The sequence below is a fragment of the Ostrea edulis genome, chromosome 9, assembly GCF_947568905.1.
Source record: "Ostrea edulis chromosome 9, xbOstEdul1.1, whole genome shotgun sequence".
Classification (NCBI taxonomy): domain Eukaryota; kingdom Metazoa; phylum Mollusca; class Bivalvia; order Ostreida; family Ostreidae; genus Ostrea; species Ostrea edulis.
The window spans coordinates 16,872,828-16,896,266 of NC_079172.1; the positions used below are offsets into that span (position 1 = coordinate 16,872,828).

Genomic DNA, 23,439 nt, shown 5'->3' on the forward strand with positions numbered 1-23,439 from the left:
AAGTTTGCAAAAACCATGGCCTCCAGGGGTAGGTTTGGGGCCATAATAGGGACTACGGTTTTACATGCAAATAGATATGGAAAATCTTCTGATATGGACCAAGGTGACTCAGGTGAGCGATGTGGCCCATGGGCCTCTTGTTTTATATGTTGTCAATGTTTATGACCTTGAATTTTGACCCAGAAATTAATAGGAACTGCTATAGGAACATAACCTCAGAATGTAACAACAATCATCTACAAACATATTGTAGAAAATGACCAACGAAACACATGAAGTAGCAGTCTAAATAAGAATTCAGAAGAGGAGGGAGGTTAATTTTAAAATAATATACATTGTTGATAGTTTGTTTATAGACGCTGAAGTACGTGACTGTATGTATCTCAAATATAACTAGTGTGTACATTCAATGAATTATGGTCCTTATATGCATGTAAAATAACGTTTGTACAAAATAATTTTAAAAAACCAAAGACAATTAATTACATTCAGAATGCGTTAAAAACTTTCTATTGATTATCTTTCATCTGCAAAATGTAAATACATTAATTTTATGCAGAAAAATACTAGGTCTTCCATGATATACACCAATAATACTTATGTACTATGAAACATTAAATGTAAAATGATGTAGGCTTTTTTAAAGTATAAATCTTAGCTAAAGTACAATTTAAGTTGTGAAACTGAGTAGGTAATCAATACTATCAGGTAACTTTGATTAGGAGTACACAGGTAAAACTTAGTAATACTATCAGGTCACTTTGATTATCAGTACACAGGTAAAACTTAGTAATACTATCAGGTGACTTTGATTATCGTACACAGGTAAAACTTAGTAATACTATCAGGTAACTTTGATTATTAGTCCACAGGTAAAACCTAGTAATACTATCAGGTAACTTTGATTATCAGTACACAGGTAAAACTTAGTAATACTATCAGGTGACTTTGATTAGGAGTACACATGTAAAACTTAGTAATACTATCAGGTGACTTTGATTAGCAGCTAGCACACACTGTACATGTGAGTATCTTCTGACAGGCAGTTTTTAACTCTCCTGTTTCATACATTTAAATACCACAAGTACTGTGCAAGTTATCACACATTCCCTCTGTGAATCTGTTGTGAGATCGGGTAAATATATCTAGAGACTTGAGGCATACAGGCCTTCATCTTCTAGTGGGATTTTACAATACTTAAAGTGTACATATAAATAGATTACCCTGAGTCTGCTAAACAGGTGACATTGGCCTACAATGAAGTGGGGCCTGGCTAGTGTCGTGATGACCGTGTTCAAACAAAAACACACTACTCCAACACCGTAGTATGGAATGCTCTCCGAATCTGGTCTCTCCAAGACAAACATCCAAATACACCCAAACAAACCACATACCAAAATACTCATAGGAAAGCTGTAAAAGAGGTCAATAAATGAAGTATTTCATCTTATCTGAGTTAAAATATCACCATGTTACACTAAATAACACATGTTTGTGTAAAAAAGATTTTATTTAATCTCCAAGGTTTTTTTTCCCTATAAGATTGATGAATAGAAAATGACATAATCATTGATATCGCCACCAGCAGCCGCAAATTGTAGAAAATTATCAAATGTCTTAGGGTCTGCTTGAATTGGTGGTGGTGGTGGGGGGGGGGGGTGAATATTAACAATTACAAGTATGTATCAATATCAATGAATGAATAGATAAATCACCTAAATACAAAAACTTAATCCATTTGAAGTTTAACCCCCTGAGTTGAAATTCCAATAAAAGTCACGAAAAGAAATCAAAGCTTATTAATCTATCTTTTATGATAAAACTACATATCTTCAGTAAAATTCACTTCTGAATCAATACATCTTCCCCCATGCTGAAGTTTTCAAAGTCCAATGGATGAAATTAATGCCAAAACTGGGTTATTTGGATTCTGACACTTAAACTTAAATCAAAATGTAACTTAAATTCTCCTTCTGCATGACCATACATTTGCAGGCATGTGGCAAAAAGCAAAAAAGAATGAATGGTCAGAAAGACAGAAGGGGATGACATTTTCATGGCAGGACATAAAAATCTTTATGATTCTGTGAATCAATTTCCTATATATACTGGTATGTAACGACATTTCAGTTACTCTATATTTGTGAAAGATCAATCAACACAATGGGCCTCCGTGGCCGAGTGGTTAGAGTATCACGCTCAATATCACACGGCCTCTCACCTCTGGTCGGCGCGAGTTCAAATCTCGCTCACGCCGGTAAGAGAGAAAGTTTCCCAGTTTACTTTCGGAAGGTCGGTGGTCTCTTCCCAGTTACATTGTATCTGGGTTCTCTCTTCCACCAATAGAAACTGCATGGGCAACACCAGATAACTGAAAAATTGTTAAGTGTGGTGGAAAACCGCAAAACCAACACTGCTGCCTCTTAAGGTACCATTAGTCATTGTGACCCCACCCTACCCCCTTAGCCATGATTTATACAAACTTGATTATCTGTTCTACCTTTATTACTAAGAATCATAACCCTGTTCTTCTTGAGAAGGAGATTTTTATTCTATCCATCCCCATGTAAAACTTCAATCCTTCACTGTGGGACCATCTTTCTGAACGATGTCACTATATTACACGAATTATGAATTATCTCCTCTTTGAATCCTTTTACCCATGCAAGTATGCTATGTGGCACGTCAGGTTGAAATTGCCCCTGTAGTTCTGGAGAAGACGTAAAAAATGTTTCAAGTTTACAGACAAACAAATGGGCGGACAGACACTGGATAATGACAGGTAATCAGAAAAGTTCACTTTAACTCAGGTGAGCTAAAAATCTTGTAAAGACTAGCAGGACCAAGGTGACTCAATCAGGTGAGCTAAAAATCTTGTAAAGACTAGCAGGACCAAGGTGACTCAATCAGGTGAGCTAAAAATCTTCTAAAGACAAGTTGAACCAAAGTGACTCAATCAGGTGAATGTTATATATGGCACATATGGATCTCTTGTTGCATGAAAATTTTAATTGCCTTTTGAATCAACTCTAAGAATCACTTCCAAACAAAGTTTTTTTAATATATAATCATATACTTACGTTAACCACATCTGGTTAACAACCTGCCGCCAGTCCTTGCGGTCAATCTTACTAAGACAGGCTTGGTCAAACGATTCTGTTGCTATGAATAGTGTTGTGGTATACAGCAGTGTCAATCTGTTACAAAATGAAATATATCAATATCGTATGAGAACAATGTACTCCAAATAACTTATACTGAGGTTCAGTAGAATTTTAATATAGTTTCTCATTAAATTCTTATAAACATGCATGTATGATATTACATGTAGTTTCGGTATATAAAAATAAATATAAATGCAAATCTTGTATTGGATAAGTTTTGTTTTCATATAATCATATGATAAAAGATAGACTATACATTTCTGGTAAATATAGTTGAAAATATTTGAGCCTAGCTGCAATAATGGTTCTCATTTCAATGTACCACACACCTGTATAAAGGTGCACTCACTAAGCCAGTATACAAATAATACCACAGAACCCTTTTAACAGAAATTGATACCATCTATATCAATTTAGCAAGGTTTAATGACAGAAAGTATTGGTCAGATGTTGAATCAGTCCCTGTTTATCTTATAATTGATAGAATCCTTCAACTCTCTACTGAAGGTCAAATTTTGACAAGAAACATGCCTTTCATTTTTTCCAAGTAGATTATACACATGCTAGATTCCATGCATACAGGCTTACTAACACATACTGCATATACCAGCTGATCCTCATATACAGGTACATGTATATATATTTAGAATGAAAATTTTCAATGATTAGCAAAGTGAATGTAATATATCAAACAGATATCAATACATGAAGAGATAATTACAGAGATCATGAAAAATCTGATTACTCATAATCTCTTATAGCAAGGAATTCAATTGAAATCTGCATATACACTTTATAACATTGCTTTAAGTTTTCAACCCCAAACCCCAACCCCCCAATGATAACTGCATGACGAATTAGGTATTTCAATCATTATATTACATGAAATTAAGCCCTCAAAAAGATATGTTTAAAAAATTTTGAAACAGATATTACTGCAACACTAAGTTAACCAGCACCCCCCCCCCCCACCCCCTTCATCATTGTAGTGTAAAGAAATTGTTTTCAGTTATCATCTTTATGGGTTTTTTTATAAAATTTGACATTGGGATGATTTAATGATTATAATGACATATAATTCATTCCACAGTCTAGTCAGAACACCTAAATGAAATAAAGCCTGGCTAATATATATAAGCCTCACGGATACGAAAGCATCCTTATATTCCTAATACATATAGAGATTTACTCACTGCCCCGCCCCACCAGTTCTCACCCTTCCAAAAACCATGAGTTGTTTTTTAAACAAAAGGGAATGCTTGGCTGGCAAGTTTTTGACATACAATATACCACTACATTTAACACTGGTTAAAGGGCTGGTAAAAAGAATTAAATATGCTTTATCATATACATATGATATATAAATATAATGATGTACCATACAAGTATAGGATACATATAAAGCACAGATATAGCAATGAATTCTTAAATAAACATAACTGCCCCAAGTGAAGAAATATTCAATATAAAGCACAGGAAATTTCACTTTATTTCATTTGGATACGGCCACTTCCATTCCCACCCAGGGTTGAACTTGCAAAACCAAATCTCCTAGCAGCATGTAACCATGCAGCGCGCTAGACTGCTCGACCATCTAGGCGAGTCAACAAAACTCGCTTTTGATGACGGTGAAATTAAATAGTCCTGTGGTTCTGGAGAAGAAGTAAAAGCTAAAGACCGACGAATGGATGGACCAGATGTCGGACAACAGGTGAGAAGAAAAACTCATTTGAGCATACAGCTCAGGTAAGCTAAAGAAGTTTAGAATTTTAAAACCACCCACTGATCATACTGATTGCATGAAGACAAGCACTGTCTGGAGGGTCAAGATTTCTCAACAGATAGCATTTGGTCAATTTATCTCTGTAATAAACCTGGTGAGGAGGTTAACCTTCTCTGATTGGTTCATGGCATGATGATTTACAAACCAAATTCCTTACTTCTGAGTGAGATTTTTTTTAAGTCCTAGCGCTACAATGTCATTGTAAAGACTTGTTCCCACTAATCTTAAATACCTTGTATCTGAAGCTTTCACATTCTGAGACATAGCTGTAAGGACAGAATTTTTCTCCTCATAGTACACTTCCATCTTTACAATGCAGGTCGAATGGTAGTACACTTCCATCTTTACAATGCAGGTCGAATGGTTAAATATTGTCCACCTTTTACAGTTTTATCAGCTCTAACTCTCTCTCAATTACCTGACATTGACTACTCCCAGCATTTCTCTAGAGATGTATCTAAGTACCACTCCATTAAGTAGAAATGTCATGACCCGAATGCATAGCTGAAATGGACACAAGAGATCCAAACTATTAAATTCTTGTCCATCACTAAACAGTATAGGTAACCTAGGTCCAAATAAAAAAAAACATGCACTGACACTAAACTAATTTCTCATTAAGCCTTAAATGTATTGTTGTCAAGGGAAATGTATGAGTGATAATGTATGTCAGCAAACTCTTTTTTCTTTAAATGTTGCTTTTTTTTTCATTTATTACTTTTACCCAACTGTGAAAATTTCAAATTTAGAATGGCATTTACTATTAGCTTGTGGATGGAATTTTTCCTAAGAGGTAAAAATAATGCAAGTTTTAAAGTGCATTGTTCATGAAGCCATTATATGAAACAATTCTAAAAATTGCATACAGAAAACTCAGATTGTGAAATCATTGATTCAACCATCACTATCAGAAGAGAATCTAAAATGGAGGCAATTAGAAATACACTAAATTCATACACAAATCTTTAAATATTGAAAACACATAATTCATTTTTTTAATTGATTTTAACCACATAATGGTAATCCATACATTTCATATCAACAATAATTTATGCTCTAAACTTTATTGGCAACATATGTGCAAGATGTCATTATTTCGGGAATCCGGGTTAGAATATGTCGATTTCATATCAGTACCCCTTGCTTGTCGTAAAAGGCGACTAAATGGGGGCGGTCCTTCGGATGAGACCGTAAAAACTGAGGCCCCGTGTCACAGCAGGTGTGGCACAATAAAGATTCCTCCCTGCTCAAAGGTCGTAAGTGCCAAGCATAGGCCTAAATTTTGCAAACCTTCGCCGGAAATGGCGTCGTCTCCATATGAGTGAAAAATTCTCGACTAGGATATCAACCAATATACAATCAATCAACCTCAACTGATTCGATACGCAAGAGCTTGTTCTGCATATGATCAGTTTTTAAATCGACACAGGCTACTGACAAACAAGTTGATTGTGCAAGGGTTTCAACAGTCTCATTTAAACTCAGCATTTTGCAAATTCTATGGACGTTATAACAATCTACTTTGCCAATACAACCTATCTTTGGTTCAAATGTTGTCTAACTTGTTTCATACCGATTGATTTTGACTATGGATAACTCTGTTTACCTGATCAAGATGTAGGGCTCACAGCAGGGGTGACCGGTCGACAGAGGATGCTTACTCCTCTTAGGCACCTGATCCCACCACTGTTATATCCAGTGGTCTGTGTTTGCCCGACTCTATTATGTATTGCTTATAGGAGTTATGAGATTGATCACTCAGAGATTTTTTTAACCCTTGAATCCAGGGGCCAGGGCCTTCAAGTTTTAAAAAATAGCGATATTTGATTAAAATTGGGAAATTTGTTTCAAAAAAATAAATGAGAAAAACAAGCAAAAAGTTAACCATTTGATATTTTATTATCAATGTGGCTGGCTTAAACAAGCTTTAATAATTTCTTTGGCAGAGAAAAAAACTGTCCAGGGTTTGACACTAAGGCACGTCCGACTGACCGAGTCTACTAAATGATAGGTCCGGTCGGGTAAAATGTCTATTTACTAGTCCGACTGGTCATGTTAAAAATAAACAAAAAACTTTACTTTAAACAGTAAGATATTTTATTCTTAACTATAAAGAAAATAACTGTAAAGAATTTGCAAGCAATCTTGAACCGTGTGATGGAATAATCTCTATTTTTAGTTCTAATAAATAAGTCGCGGTCGGTAGTGATGTTTTACGACATCTACTCGATGTTAATTTTAAACAGTTTATTTGAATTGACTATAATAAAGTGTTTATCAAGTTAATAAATTACGTCGTAAACGACTATTTATCGGTGTTGACATATGTGCGGGAATGTCTCTATATTTTAATACGACTTCTCGTCCTCAAGGAAAGACGTCCCAAGAGAAAAAAGAAAAGGTTAAGAAGAAACAAAGCCGGGCTTATGAAATGTAAATGAAATAAAAAGCCGGATGATGTCATTTTATACTAAATAGATTAAAGAATATCCGTGCTGGGTAAAATTTAAAGAAACACAAAACGTGTTTGAAAATCAAATTGAATGATGAGACTTAAGATATTTTTGAGACAATTAAATACGTTTTGGTTCAAACTTAACGTTGAAGTATTTAAACATGGAGAAACTATCAGGGGTTTTTTCTGGAGAGTTGGTCAGGGCTAGTGGATATAAAGTCAGGTCTAGTAAAAATGATTTGAAGTAGCCCGACTGGTCTAGTGCTCAAAAAAGTAAATGTCAAACCCTGCTGTCACAATTTTTTTTGCAACAGAGTGGCACTGAGGTAGGATGGCCCCTCATGGCATATTCTCCTCAAAGCACCCATCATTTGGGATTTTTTTTGGGGGGGGGGGGGGGGCATCATTTTGGGAAAAACATCTGCTTTTCAGCATTGGGAATGGGGCCAAATTTCGGCCCTCTACAGACCCTAAAAAAAATCCCTGTCACTGTTTGTTATCTTCGCCTTTCATCTGACAGTTTACACCCATATATCTAGCAGTTTATTTCAATCTATTAACACAGCAAATATATGATATTTCTCTCCGTTATGTGTTTTTATGCAAAAATCCTTTGAAATATCAAATGAATAAAACATTTGAATTTTGAATAGCATAGGTCGTATTAAGTTCCAAATGTGGGGGGAAAAAACCCTCCCAATGTATAATTCAGACATGCCTCACCTGCAGAGCCATGTTATAGGTCGCAGCTCTTGCTGCCCCAGCCAATAGGTCCCGTCCCTCCATAATTCACAATGTAGTTCCACAAATTTTCTTTTTCTTTTTGCAGTACTGCAGTTCTTCAAGTGGAGTGAATGCAAATAAACAATTACTGTACATATCAGTATATGTTCTCTATGCTCCAGGGTACGGTGCGGCTGGTACAGAAACTAGGCCCAAACTAAAGCTTATCGTTACTAATCGTAGCTCGCCAGTGATGAAATTATACAAATAGATGTAGAAAATATCACGTGTAATACACCGACAGACGGAAATTTTTTAACTACCGAAAATTCATCATCAAACTACAATGAATCCCGTCACGGTTACACTATACACTACTATGATTACTATCTGTCTATCATTATATACTATCTTACGTGGTTGGTAAACCGAAAGTGAAACAAACTATCTGTAATGTTACGCGAACCCGATCATCATGCATCGACCTGACCCATTCGAGCTAATTCAAATTAATAAATTTCAATCCCAATATTTCCTTTTTTATATAAATATATATCTGTGATATAGTGTGAGTTTATTATTTAAAAAAAAAAATCATTTATGTATTTTATAAATTATTCCAGTTAAATATTACATATAAAGGTCAGCAACAGTTATGCCCCTTACAATTTAGAGCTCTCTTGTGTGTTTTGGTCGCTACGAACATGATGGTAAGTGAATCGTGGATGTGATTTTCAATCAATCCCCATCCTGATATATCATTAAGTTTGTCGCAGATTTTATATTAGATATTTAAATTGAATGAGTTGAAAAAGAGGACGCTTACGATAGATACAGTGTTGACGATGATAAAGTTTGTTTTTTTGTTGGGTCTTGTTTGGAATGTGCAAGTGTATGTTCTTCTAGAAGGTTCTACTGTCGTGTGGAAACGGTCGTTATTACCAGTTTATCAAACATTCTCCTTCATTTGTTGCATAGCCTGAATATACATTTGCTAAATTTTGCATAAAGTGGCATATGTAAGAAAAGAAGAAAAAAAAAACCAGCCACATGGAAATTAGTTATAAATTTAGGATCTAGTAGGAAATTTATTGTAAATTAAGGATATCACAAATTTATAGGAAGGGCAGTACCATTCGTTTCTGACGTTTTGTGGACTTGCATTAAATCCCACCTTAAAATTGATTTTATGCATTTCCCACTTTCATAATAAGCAACACATTTACACAGGATAGTAACCATCTGATTAATTATGAATAAATAAATTAGGTGTACAGAATAAAGTATTCCCTTACTTGTTCCCCAACTAACTGTTGGATAATCAAATTAAGTAAAATGAATAAGATTTACATGATTTAGGGATGGGAAGGCGTCTATGGATTCGAAATAATGAGCAGTGGATTTGAAATTAATGAACAGAAGATGTATACAGATGATGAAAATTATTTTACCCTCTAACATTTAAAACTTGAGATTCGTATTGTGCTTGCAGTGATGATACTTTCCCCAACTTATCGATATATGCAGATACAATGCTGTTAATGTCAAGCCAAAAATCTGATGCAAGCATCCTAATTTTTATCTATTTTCAAGTTGTTGAATTTTGAATATGTGAAATTAGGTTTTCTGTTTTGTCTCTGGTTTCAGCAACCACAGATTATTTTGCTTAAGGAGGGGACTGACTCCTCACAAGGAGTCCCCCAGATTATCAGCAACATCAATGCCTGTCAGTGTGTAGCTGATGCAGTAAGAACCACTCTAGGCCCCAGGGGCATGGACAAACTCATCATCAATGACCAAGGTCAGTATGAAGTATTTTATTAGAAGTTGGTGTTTAATCCCACAGTAAAGAGCGTAATTTATTATACCCTGTGCAACTTCGTTGCGAAGGGTATAAAGTTTTTGACCCGTCTGTCAATCCCTTTCTTGTCAGCACAACTCCGACGAGACCGCTCAACAGAATTTCGTGAAACTATGTAGTTATTAAAAGGACACACTGTGTAGATGTGCATATTCTCAGAAAATTCTGATTCAATAACAGTGCTCCAAGTTGCGAGTAAAACGGTCGCATTTGCGACCAAAAGGTCGCATTTGCGACCAGAAAATCAATTTTGAGACGAGATTATAATTAAGTTGCATTTTCGCGAGTGAAGAAAATTTGGGCAACCAGTAAAATTTTAGAATTGGGATCGGAAGTCTGAATAAATATTATTCAGTCTCGGTCAAAACAATCAAGATGGTGGGAAAACGAATTTTAGAGCACTTTGGATTTATCAATAGTAAAAAAATACAAGCCTCAGCCTAGTACATGTAACAACGAAATTCAAGAATCACACGGGGAAGTTCTGCATCAAAAGATGGTGTAGCAGTGTTTAAAGAGAAATTCAAAAGTAAAGGAAGAACCTCAGTCCTAAATGGCGGAGGGAATTTTCGTGATGGCAAAATGTTTTGCAGAATTTGTGAGGTCAATTAGCCAGCAATGTCCACCATTTCTGGACATCCATTGTCCGATTTCGCCACGACTGAGTGTACATCTTTCAAATGTGGAAATGTGACTATTCACGGTAACAGTAAGAGACATGTCGTTGTCCGTGACTGCATTATTAGCAGTAAGTCGAGCGGGGCAACTGTTGCTGTTAATTTTCAAAGACAATCAAACTCGCGATGTAGTGTTCTTATTGGGTCACCTGAATTCATTCAGGTGACCTATTGCTATCTGTTTTTGTCCTTCGTCGTGCGTTAACATTTGAACATTTTAGCTTCTTCTCTGAAACCCCTGAACCAATTTCAACCAATTTTGGCATATAGCATCTGTGGGTGAAGGGGAACAAAAATTGTGAAATTCGTGGTCCCTGCCCCCCTGGGGCCTGAGGGGTGGGGCAAAAACCATCAAAATGAGTGTAATTTTAAAAAATCTTCTTTACTCCTGGACATCAAGAAGCCAAACTGTGGGCATAATTATAATGAGCATTGAGCCCTCTACCAAAATTGTGAAATTCATGGCCCCTGGAGCAGGGGTTCTTGTGTTAGGGTGGGGCTCTATTGGTCATATAGTGAAAATGGCAAAAACCATCAAAATGAGTGTAATTTTAAAAAATCTTCTTCTTTACTCCTGGACATCAAGAAGCCAAACTGTGGGCATAATTATAATGAGCATTGAGCCCTCTACCAAAATTGTGAAATTCATGGCCCCTGGGGCAGGAGTTCTTGTGTTAGGGTCGGGCTCTATTGGTCATATAGTGAAAATGTAGAAATTCTTTGAAAATCTTCTCTGTCTCTGGGTATTAAGTAGACAAACTAATAGCATGGTAATGATGAGCAAGGATGCCTCTTTATACCCCCCGCAACAAGTTGTGGTGGGGTATACTGGAATCGAGTTGTCCGTCCGTCTGTAGACGCAATGGTTTCCGGGCTCTAAAGCATTATCCTTTCCACCTACCGTCACCATATCATATATATGGACTACCCATGGGATGAAGATGTTCCCTATCGATTTTGGGGTCAAAAGGTCAAAGGTCAAGCACACTGGACATCGAAGTAGCAATATGGTTTCCGGGCTCTAAAGTGTTATCCTTTCCACCTACAGCAGGGCTCGAAATTAGCGAGAAATACTCGCAAAATGCGAGTACATTTGAAAAATAGCGAGTAAAAATAATGGACATTCGAAAATCTTGGCGAGTGGTGATTTACAAGCTATGATCGTATCGTATCCGTTTTATACGGTGATGCGCTATTCGCTTTTCTCAAACTTGCACTCTAAATCATACAAACGCTTATATGAACGACCGATTTCAATAACCGTTTTTATCCGGATTTTTCTTTTATGATTTTTTAAGAAACTCGGAGTCAAACAAATGCTTTAGAGGTCGGACATCGCATATCGACATGTGCCGCGAGTCCTGTTCACCTATAAGGGTGATTAAATTGAATAATTCCAAGTATGATGTTTTTGTTATTCATTTATCTACAAAAAATTACAGAGTCTATGTTTTACCAATTAAGTCTTCCGGTAGTTATTTTTATCAGAATCATGAGAATGTCCTATCTAAATTTATTGTCATATTGAGGTCGGGTTGTAGTAACGACACGGGTGCATTTCTCACCGCGTAGACAATTATCAAAAAAGTCATAGGACTCGTGATCGTACTGCTTATAAAACCATGAGTCCTGTATTCGCTTTAAAAAATCACTAGTGACAACCCTGATGTGACATGAAATTGGAAGACTGGATCTAGACCTGCGGTAAACAAGTCGTGGATTAGACTGTTAGAGGTGCGATAATCAAGAGACCTAGACATTGCACCGTATGACTTGCGTAACTTAGTGTCTTGTCCAAACGCTGCCTGTTGACCCACTAGGCTCAGTAATGATGGCAGAGTTCCCGAAACTAGTAAAAAATCTGTAGGACAATTGTCCGGTAAATATTCAAAATTTACCGGACAATTGTGAAATTTACCGGACATTGTTGATTTAAATAAAAAGAGATAAAATTAACATAGATCGAACTAATAATTTATTTCTATTTCCATTTCCTGCACAGTTTGTTCAATTGCTCTGTCATTAAAGTCTTCTGTCTGTTCGTTGTCAGAGTCATAGTCCGTCTCGTAGTCACAGTCATCTGCAGTCTCAGGGTCCGATTCAGCAACTGTTGTATTCCTAGGTTCCTCATCCTGTGTCACTTCCTGAATCATAATGTCTTCGTCTTGTTGTTCGCTGTTCTTGTTGCAAGTAGATCTAGCGTAGGTCAATCTTCTTGGCTGCTTACTTGATGTCTACAGAATATGTTCATTATCATATATATATACGTGATTAAAATCCAAACTACCGAATAAAACAAAAATTAAACTATTACAATACATGTTATAATTACCATCCATTTATTAATTGCTTCTGTTGGATCAAAGTTCAAAATATCAGTCGACTCCAGCTGAATAACCATGCAATCATCAAGGTGCTTGTTACTCAAACGCTGTCTCCTGTTTGTCTTGGTCATTTTCTTCTGGTTGAAGGAGGCCTCATTGACAACAGAAGTGGCAGGGAGTGTACGCAGTAAGTCCATAACAGTTAGAATGTCCTGGATGCCCATGTCAGAAAAGCAATTCCAAACATGTGTCCACTTAACAGTGTTCAGCTTATTTCCATATCTTAAAACCAGACAGAAAGCAATTTCCACAGAAATAATAAACTTTTGGCATTGTTATATACAAAGTTTAAAATATAAATGTTGTTACTTGTGTTGTAATATAGGTATTGTGTAATACATACTTTTTTTGCACAAGAGTTTTAAGCAAGGACCACTGGTCCTGCAAATCATCTACATGCACGCCTTGCTGAGTTAAAGTGTCCTTAAATCGATTGGTGACAGCATCAACATGATTACATCCATAGTCTAAAATGATTTAACAGATATATTTGTTGTGTTTATTGTATGAGGTCAATATGAATATGTTACACTGGATTGTGCTGGAGTGTGTTTGTTACAGGCTAGTAGTTAGTGTAAGAGCCAGGGTGGGTTTGTTACAGGCTAGTAGCTAGTGTCGGAGTGAGATACAGGTAAAAAGCCGAAGCATGGGCATGCATGAATACATAGGCAAAGTCCCAATACAACTACACCTCAACCATATATTATTTCTATTTCTATGATAAAAACTTACATATCTGGTATTTTCTGAAATGTTCACATTAGATGTTTGTTTACAGACAATCCACATATCATAAATCATTTTGTAACCTCATTTGCTATTATAATACAGTATTTAATCATTATTACCTTTCAATTCCTCCATCGGCCAGTTTCTAAAGTTGGCAATTTCTGTAAATTTCACTTCATCTCCAAGATCTGCAAATCTAATACTTATTGCCTTTGTCATGCCAGTAACCATTTTCTTAATTAAAGAATCACTGTCAAAGGGCCCTGCAGATGTTAATGGCATGCCTGCAACTTCCTTGGTTTCTTCCAAGTTTAAAAGAGTCTCACTCTTCCTAAAATTAATTTACATATATAATAAACAGTTTTCGAGACAATTCACTTTTCATTTTTCTCTTTTCACATAAATAATGTTGCTTACAACATTAAAAATCTTACTTCTGATCCAGAGATTTTAAATGGCTGAGAGTGGATTGTACCATCAAATGGACATCAGCTAGTGTCACATCCCTGGACTGTAGAAAGAGGGATAGTCTGACCAGTGGATTCAAGACATCCTACAAGCAACAAAACAAATTTACTGCATATTTCATTTTCAAATTGTTACTATACTAATGTAGACAGTAAACAAATTATCTGAAATACTACTTTAAATTTAGGTATACATGTACCAGTAACACTGTGGCATAAACAATAACTTGGAAGTTGCACATGATTTTCACCAGACCCTCTGCTTTGGGATTGGTATGCGACTCATTCTGCAGATGAGAGACATATCCAGGAAAACTTGAAAAGAGCGACTTTAATGCTCTTTGCATGTGTGGCATCCAGCGACTGCCTGATACTCTGTGGGGAAGTGTGCCCTTTACATTCATCACCTTTAGAAATATTAATTAATATTTTAGTTTTCAGTATACAATTCAATTCACAGTACTCTTAAGTTATTACAGGACTTAGATATTTAAAAAGTGTAAAAACAAATTACCTTAAAGGTGTGTCTGAGATTACTGCGTTGCTTTGGGCTCCTTTTGTAAAAGTAGAATATACCAAGGAGTAGGGTAGACAGACGCTCATACTTTTTATCTCCCTTGACCATGTCACGAAAAGAAAGTTCTAGTCTATGAGCCAAACAATGACAGGCCAACAGTTCTGGAAAATCCTTTTGCAGCAGTGTCACCAGGCCTCCTTTTTTGCCCATCTAAAATTGTTAAAATGAAGTTCCATAATTGTAATTCAAATTTAAAATTGTTCAATCTTATTGAGAAAGAACTTATGTTTCTATACTTTTTTTCACAGCTTGCTATTGAATGTTGCTCAAAAGTTTTGTGTCAGCTGAAAATTAAAATATTTACCATATTTGCTGCACCATCACATCCAAAACCAATCAATGAGATGCCCTTATTCAATTCACGCTTCTTCAGATTAGTGGTAACAAAAGTGTACAAGTCAGCAGAAGAAGTTGAGGCTGGCTCTCCAATTGTAAGAAATTTTGTACAAACGTCACCTTGAACACAGTATCTCACAAAAAGTGTCTCCTGCTCTATTGAAGCTTCATCCGTAGATCCATCCATTGTGAGGCTGAAAAACTTTGCATTTTTAACTGACTCTAAAATACCCTCTCGTTCGACTTCTGCAATGTTCTCCATAAAACAAGTAACTGCTTTACAGTTATTGTACGTCTCGCCACTGTCAAGGATACCCTTAGCAATGTCCAACTTGTTAAGCCACAGAAAATCACTAATCGGTCTCTTACTTTTAACAATACCATGGATGTTTCTAAAGTAAAGTTCCAAAGTTTTCCGCTTGTGCTCTTTGAGAGCTAACAAAGATCTTCTAGCTGGTGCCTCCTTTGGATTCGTTTTCGTGGTCTCAAAATCCGTTGCATCTTTGTGAAAAGTCGACTTCTCATGATCTAATAAAGCGCTAGTTCTAAAGTTATTTGAACCTTTCACAAAATTTATTGGATATTTTGACCGACCTTTCCCCGATTCCTCGTAAGAGATGCAAACTTTACAAAACATCATATATCCATCATAGACCAGCCATTTCCAATCATCTAGCCATTTCTTGTGGAATTTTCTTTCCCTCTTACTTCCTTTATCCCCATCATTGTCTTTCTGACCGTCTTCTTCTTTTCTTTTAGTACCTGTGGCACCCGAATTCCACTTTATCGGCCACATGCCCAATGTTGGTCAACTCCAATAGGAAATTGTCGTACGTGTGTAAAAAAAAAAAAAAAGAACCCGCGAATTTATACGGATTAAAAAAATAAAACTACACGTTTGTTTGGCTTTTCCCTCCACTTTTAATTAATAGTTATTTTTTGTAACTAATAAAATGATTATTACATTTAGTTATATTTATGTTCCCCAAACAAAGTTTGGGAACATATTGTTTTTACTCTGTTTCTTATTATGTTCCCCAAACAAAGTTTGGGAACATATTGGTTTTACTCTGTTTCTTATTATTATTATTATTATTATTCTTTCTTTATTCTTGTCACACTTTTTTGTCCACGAGTGTTCTCAGAAACTACTGAAGGGATCAAGACGAAACCTTTTTAAGATGATAGAATACTCTTTGTAGATGTGCGGAACGAACGTCATTTTGTCTGAAAATGCATGCATGTGCATGCACGTGCATTGGATTTTTTGTTTACAAACTTTGGAATGCGTCTAACTTTTTTATTTTTCAATGAAATCGTTTGATATTTATATTGCAGCTATAACTTGAGACCTTTAACCGTTTCACATCGTCAAAATTTCAATTATGCACGTGTGCTTCAATTTGATTGGATAATACAAAACCATTTATAACTTTCATGTAAATTAAGACAATTTGATGATATTTACAGGATAAGTAAAGATTATAAATATCTACAAATCTATGTTAAAAAAATTGAAAACGCGCATGCGCACGCACGTGCATTGACATTTGAATATTCAATTCTTTCAATGACCATAACTTTTTTGTTTTTTGTCAAAATCTTTTCAAACTTGTATTGTATATGTATCTTGATATTCTTAACAAAAGACAACAGTCATAATAACTATCCGGCACGTGCATGCACGTGTGCTTAATTCTGATTGGACGATTTTCAAATCGCCATAACTTTCTTATAAATGATGGAAACAATATGAAATTCATATTGTAAGTATATCTATCAAATGTCTATTGAATGACATCAACGTGGATGCTGAGTCATACTCACGTGCCCGTGTATGCACGTGCATATCTTTTCTTTCATTTTTCGGGTACTAAAATGGTCATAACTATTGAATTAAAAACGGAAATGAATTCAAATTTACCCTGAGGATCTATGATATGAATGTCTGTGAAATGGTGTCAACAAATTTTCCATTATCAAAATTGCGTGCGCGTGAATGCGCGTGCATTGTAATTTTTGACGTCTAAATTTAATTATTGGTCTATAACATTTTGAGATTGCAATGAATAGGTTTGAAAATTAGGTTGCAGGTATGTTTCGGGCCTCTCAATTTATTAATAGTCTCAAAATAGCTTCCCTGCACGCGTATGCACGTGCACTTAATTCTGATTGGACGATTTTGAAATCCCAATAACTTTCTTATGAGTGAAGCAATCGATACCAAATTCATATAGTAAGTATATTGTTCAAATGTCTATTGAATAGCATCAACAAAATTGCTGTGTGGTACTCACGCGCACGTGTATGCACGTGCATTCATTTCGGTCTTTGTAGTTTTGAGTTGCCGTTAATTTCTCGTTTTTCATTGAACAGCTGTGAAACTTCTCTTGTACTCATATAGTAAGACTTCTGATGTATCGAGATGGTCGAATTATTTACATGCACGTGCATGCACGTACGTGCACGTGCACAAAACTCTCAAATCTTTATAACTGAATTGAACTAGTATGAAATGGACTGAACGTTATAAGATAGTTATTTATTTACATGCTACACAGTTTGCAATGGTCAAAACAACTTGTACTGAAATAAATGTCACCACTTACTAAATGGGGGAATGTTTGGGGAACATCTGTAACGGTCCCCGTTACAATAAGTACTAGTTATTATTAGGGTCTTCCGTCTTCAGTGGAAGACCCTTCTATTATTCTATTGTTGATTTTTCACTTTTCTTATTATTATTATTATTATTCTTTTTTTTTCTCCTTACCGATTTTTGTGCAGAAGATTTCTCGGAGATGGCTGGATCGATTTGCTTCAAATTTTCAGGATTGATGCGTTGCGATTTGAAGTTTGTACCGCCGTTTCAATTTTTGAAAAATCGCTTCCGGTTGGAAGTTATCCCCCTTTTATCGATTTTCAGATGACCATTTTGTCCAGACAAAAACGATAAAAGCTAGAGTGCTGAAATTTTCAGTGATGTTAGACGACATGTTGTAGTTGTGCACCTGGGTTTTCAAAATTTCCGGAAGTGTCTAGTATGGAAGCTCAGTAGGGGTCGAAAATGGAGTTTTAAAAAGTGTCCAATTTTTTTCCACGTTTTAAATCATAACTTTTTACTCGTAAATATTTTGTTTAGACATATATAACAAAAGTTGTACAGTTTATCGAGATCTTTCGTGTCATATCAAGAAATAGGCCCATGGGCCTCATGGCTCGCCTGAACCATTGAATTTCTGTTACAATGATTAATTTTTTTCTCACGAAACTTTTGGTAAGACATGTAGAATAAAAGTTGTTCAGTTTTGCAAGATCTATTTAATGATATCTTAAAAAAGGCTTCCGGGCGTCATGGCTCGCCTGAACAGTCGAATTTGTATCGCAATTAATAACATTGATAACTTTTTTCTCGAGAAACTTTTGACAAGACATGTAGAACAAAAGTTGTTCAGTTTCGCAAGCGTTAACTAACAATGTTAAGAAATAGGCCTGCGGGTGTCATGGCTCACCTGAACAGTTGGGTTATTGTTGCAATCTATAACATTTTTGTCAAGAAACTTTTAATAAGACATCTAGAACAAAAGTTGTTCAGTTTTGCAAGATCTTTCGAACAACATCATGAAAAAGGCCAACGGTCCTCATGGCTCGCCTGAACAGTTTGATTAGTGTCACAATTACTAACTTTTTTCTCGAGAATCTTTTAATAAGACATGTAGAACAAAAGTTGTTCAGTTTTGCAAGATCTTTCAAACGATATCAAGAAAAAGGCCCACGGGCCTTATGACTCGCCTTAACAGTGATAAATGTCGCATAACTTTATACTGGTAAATATTTTGTTTAGACATATATAACAAAAGTTGTACAGTTTATTGAGATCTTTCGTGCCGTATCAAGAAATGGGCCCATGGGCCTCATGGCTCGCCTGAACCATTGAATTTCTGTTACAATGATTAACTTTTTCCTCACCAAACTTTGATAAAACATGTAGAATAAAAGTTGTTCAGTTTTGCAAGATCTATTTAATGATATCTTAAAAAAGGCTTCCGGGCGTCATGGCTCGCCTGAACAGTCGAATTTGTATCGCAATTAATAACATTGATAACTTTTTTCTCGAGAAACTTTTGACAAGACGTGTAGAACAAAAGTTGTTCAGTTTCGCAAGCGTTAACTAACGATGTTAAGAAATAGGCCTGCGGGTCTCATGGCTCACCTGAACAGTTGGGTTATTGTTGCAATCTATAACATTTTTGTCAAAAAAATTTTAATAAGACATCTAGAACAAAAGTTGTTCAGTTTTGCAAGATCTTTCGAACAACATCATGAAAAAGGCCAACGGACCTCATGGCTCGCCTGAACAGTTAGTTAGTGTCACAATTACTAACTTTTTTCTCGAGAATCTTTTGATAAGACATGTGGAACAAAAGTTGTTCAGTTTTGCAAGATCTTTCAAACGATATCAAGAAAAAGGCCCACGGGCCTTATGACTCGCCTTAACAGTCTGATAAATGTCGCATAACTTTATACTCGTAAATATTTTGTTTAGAGATATATAACAAAAGTTGTACAGTTTATTGAGGTCTTTCGTGCCGTATCCAGAAATGGGCCAATGGGCCTCATGGCTCGCCTGAACCATTGAATTTCTGTTACAATGATTAACTTTTTCCTCACGAAACTTTGATAAAACATGTAGAATAAAAGTTGTTCAGTTTTGCAAGTTCTATCTAATGATATAAAAAAAGGCCTCCGTGCGTCATGGCTCGCCTGAACAGTGGAATTTGTATCACAATTAATAACATTAATAACTTTTTTCTCGACAAACTTTTGACAAGACATGTAGAACAAAAGTTGTTCAGTTTCGCAAGTGTTAACTAACAATGTTAAGAAATAGGCCTGCGGGTCTCATGGCTCACCTGAACAGTTGGGTTATTGTTGCAATCTATAACATTTTAGTAAAGAAACTTTTAATGAGACATCAAGAAAAAGGCCCACTGGCCTTATGACTCGCCTTAACAATCTGATAAATATCGCAATCAATAACTTTTTTCTCAAGAAAATTTTGATAGGACATGTAGAGCAAAATTTGTGCAGTTTTGCGAGATATATCTAGAATGATATATAAAAAAAAAATAGGCCTCCGCGCGACATGACTCGCCTGATCAGTCGAATTTGTATCGCAGTAAATAACATTATTAACTTTTTTCTCGAAAAAAGGCTGACCTCTTTAATTAGTGGCCGAGAGGGGCAGAGAGTTTTTAATTTATAACACTTAAATGATTAATATTTATAAAACATTACTGAAGCTAAATTGTACGTTTAGACAATATATTTGTATCATTATTTATGAATGAAAATCTCAGTCAAATTCTTATCTCATCACATCTAAAATTGGACGGAAGACCCACTCGTTGCTCGCAACGAGATCGCATCTAGTTATTATTATTATTATTATTCTTTTTCTCCGGTACTTTTTTGTCCGGTAGTGTTCTCAGAAACTACAAAAGGGATCGATATGAAACTTTCCAGGATGATAGTATAGCGTTTGTAGATGTGCATAGTGATAGTCATTTTGTTTGCACGTGCATGCACGCGCGCGCACGTGCATTGCAATTTTGGTACAAAAAATGGAAAATCAGAATATTGAAGGAAGCGATATAAAACCTAAATAGGATGATAGTATATCATTTGTACATATGAAAAATAATAGTTATTTTGCCAGCACGCGCATTACAAAATTTGTACGCTAACTTTGGAATCAGTCTAACTTTTTTGTTGTTCATTGAAATGGCTTGAAATTCATATCATAGGTAGATATTGAGACCCTTAACTGATTTACATGGTCAAAATTACCAATTTGCACGCGCATGCACGTGCGCTTCATTTTGATTGGATAATGCTAAAACGTTTGTAACTCTTATTTATGAAGCGAATGAGATGATATTCACAGCATATGTAGACAATATGTGTATCTATATGTTGGTGTAACAAAAAATGCCAACGCGCATGCGCGTGCAACGTTTTTTAAATGTTCAATTTTTAAAGGACGATAATGTTTTTGTTTTTCATCAAATTCTATTGATATTAGGGGTTTAGATGTATCTTGGTACTCCTTACAAATTGCTGTGGTTAGAATTACTGCTCAGCACGTGCATGCACGTGTGCTGATTTCTGATTGGGCGATTTTAAAATCGCTATAACTTCCTTATATTTGGTGGAAACGTTATGAAATTCATACTGTGGGTATATGATACAAATGCCTGTTGAACGACATCAACAAAAATTCGGAATCATACACGCGTGCGCGTGTATGCACGTGCAACGCTTTCTTTCATTGCTTGGTACTGAAATGACCATATTGAACGTACTACATGTAATTAAAGGCTAAAATAAAATGATTTTTTCCTATAGATTCACAAGGACATAACTTTTTAATTGGGGGAGGTTTGGGGAACATCTGTAACGGTCCCCGTTACAATTAGAACTAGTTGTTCAGATGTTTTTAAATTTCAAAATAGTCCATAAAATCTGCCGGACATTTTGACCGATAAAATTTGGATTTTGCCGGCCCCATTCAAAATTTATCGGGGATGCCCGATGGACCGGCGCGTTTCGGGAACTCTGTGATGGGGAAAATCATTGATTGAAAAAAATATATATATAAAAAGAGCACTGCTTCATTATTTTCATTTTAGCTTGTAGGTTTTCATTTTAGCCTGTGGATTTTTTACCCACAGGCTAAAATTAGCCTGTGGTAGAAAAAGTTAATTTCGACCCCTGCTACAGTCACCATATCATACATATGGACTACCCATAGGATGAAGATGTTCCCTATCGATTTTAGGGTCAAAAGGTCAAAGGTCAAGCGCACTGGACATTGAAGTAGCAATATGGTTTCTGGGCTCTAAAGCGTTATCCTTTCCACCTACAGTCACCATATCAAACATATGGACTACCCATGGGATGAAGATGTTGCCTATCGATTTTGGGGTCAAAAGGTCAAAGGTCAAGCGCACTGGACATTGAAGTAGCAATATGGTTTCCGGGCTCTAAAGCGTTATCCTTTCCACCTACAGTCACCATATCATACATATGGACTACCCATGGGATGAAGATGTTCCCTATCGACTTTGGGGTCAAAAGGTCAAAGGTCATGCGCACTGGACATCGAAGTAGCAACACTCAGAAAAGAGGTAGTTTATACCTATTACCAACACCCTTTGGGAGATTGGGGTAAGCGGGGGGGTATTCTTAGTGAGCATTGCTCACAGTACCTCTTGTTAAAAATTGTGAAATTCATGGCCCCTGGATCAGGGGTTCTGGTGCTAGGGTGGGGCTCTATAAGTCATATAGTGAAAATGCATTATTTCTTTGAAAATCTTCTTCTCTGTCCTTGGGTATTAAGTAGACAAACCAATAGCATGATTATGATGAGCAAGGATGCCTCTTTCAAAATTGTGAAATTTATGGCCCCTGGGTCAGGGGTTCTGGTATTAGGGTGGGGCCCTATTGATCATATAGTGAAAATGCATTTTATTTCTTTGAAAATCTTCTCCGCTGCTGCTGGGTATTAAGTAGACAAACTAATAGTATGATAATGATGATCAAGGATGCTTCTTTCAAAACTGAAATTTATGGCCCCTGGGTCAGGGGGTTCTGGTGCAAAGGCGGGGCTGACCACATAGCTATTCAATGTTTCTTCCATCCAAAAGTAAAATTCTTATATTTAAACACAAACCTAATTCAAACATTGGAAGGTTGTTACATGATATTCAGGTGACCTATAAGGCCCCTGGGCCTCTTGTTGATGCTGGTACTAATTGTTCAGCAAAAGATCCAACAAAACTAGGAGCTCTTATTCGCATAACATGATAAGCAGTGAAGGTTCATTTATAGATTTATAACTTTCAAGCAAATCCTTGTGTGGAATGCTGGGTTTTCTTCCCCAGAAGTGTACTGTAAAATATACAGGATGGCCCAATGCAATACAACTTTTGCCAGAGTAAAAACTTGACTTGTTAGCATCCAGCATGTTTCACAGTACATTTCTATTCAGTTTAAAAATAAATCAAACAAAATTTATACATTGGTGTTGATTTTTTACTTGAAAGATATTCATATTTTTAAAAAAAAACCTTGTAAGTCTTATATTTACAAAATCTTAAACTATGGCGAGTAGAAATTTTGAACATGGCGACTAGAATTTGAAAATGGTGACCAGAAATATTTTTAGGTCACCATTTTGCGACCTGATAGCAGATGTGACTTGGAGCACTGAATAATTTT

At 36.0% G+C, this 23,439-nt stretch overlaps 3 protein-coding genes across 4 annotated transcripts in view; 1 reads left to right on the forward strand and 2 right to left on the reverse strand.

The window, feature by feature from the left end:
- LOC125659999 (protein RFT1 homolog) overlaps window positions 1-8,748 on the reverse strand; it is a 29,339-nt gene extending 20,591 nt beyond the window's left edge. For both annotated transcript variants that reach the window (XM_048891843.2, XM_048891844.2), the window contains exons 1-4: window positions 8,126-8,748; window positions 5,366-5,451; window positions 3,081-3,197; window positions 1,224-1,413 (exon numbers count right to left, since the gene is read on the reverse strand). In XM_048891843.2, the coding sequence (XP_048747800.2) occupies window positions 1,224-1,413; window positions 3,081-3,197; window positions 5,366-5,451; window positions 8,126-8,188 (456 nt within the window). In that variant the 5' untranslated portion in view covers window positions 8,189-8,748. The remainder of the gene's footprint in view (window positions 1-1,223; window positions 1,414-3,080; window positions 3,198-5,365; window positions 5,452-8,125) is intronic.
- LOC125659998 (T-complex protein 1 subunit eta-like) overlaps window positions 8,720-23,439 on the forward strand; it is a 29,258-nt gene continuing 14,538 nt past the window's right edge. Inside the window, exons 1-2 of the mRNA XM_048891842.2 lie at window positions 8,720-8,835; window positions 9,773-9,926. Coding sequence (XP_048747799.2) covers window positions 8,830-8,835; window positions 9,773-9,926 — 160 coding nt within the window. The 5' untranslated portion in view covers window positions 8,720-8,829. The remainder of the gene's footprint in view (window positions 8,836-9,772; window positions 9,927-23,439) is intronic.
- Window positions 12,344-14,965, reverse strand: LOC125660000 (uncharacterized). The gene is made up of 6 exons (XM_056148669.1): window positions 14,758-14,965; window positions 14,444-14,650; window positions 14,211-14,329; window positions 13,391-14,107; window positions 12,996-13,269; window positions 12,344-12,897 (listed from the first exon to the last, which is right to left on the reverse strand). The coding sequence occupies exons 1-4, from the start codon at window positions 14,866-14,868 to the stop codon at window positions 13,882-13,884; spliced, it is 663 nt and encodes a 220-aa protein (XP_056004644.1). The 5' UTR covers window positions 14,869-14,965; the 3' UTR covers window positions 12,344-12,897; window positions 12,996-13,269; window positions 13,391-13,881.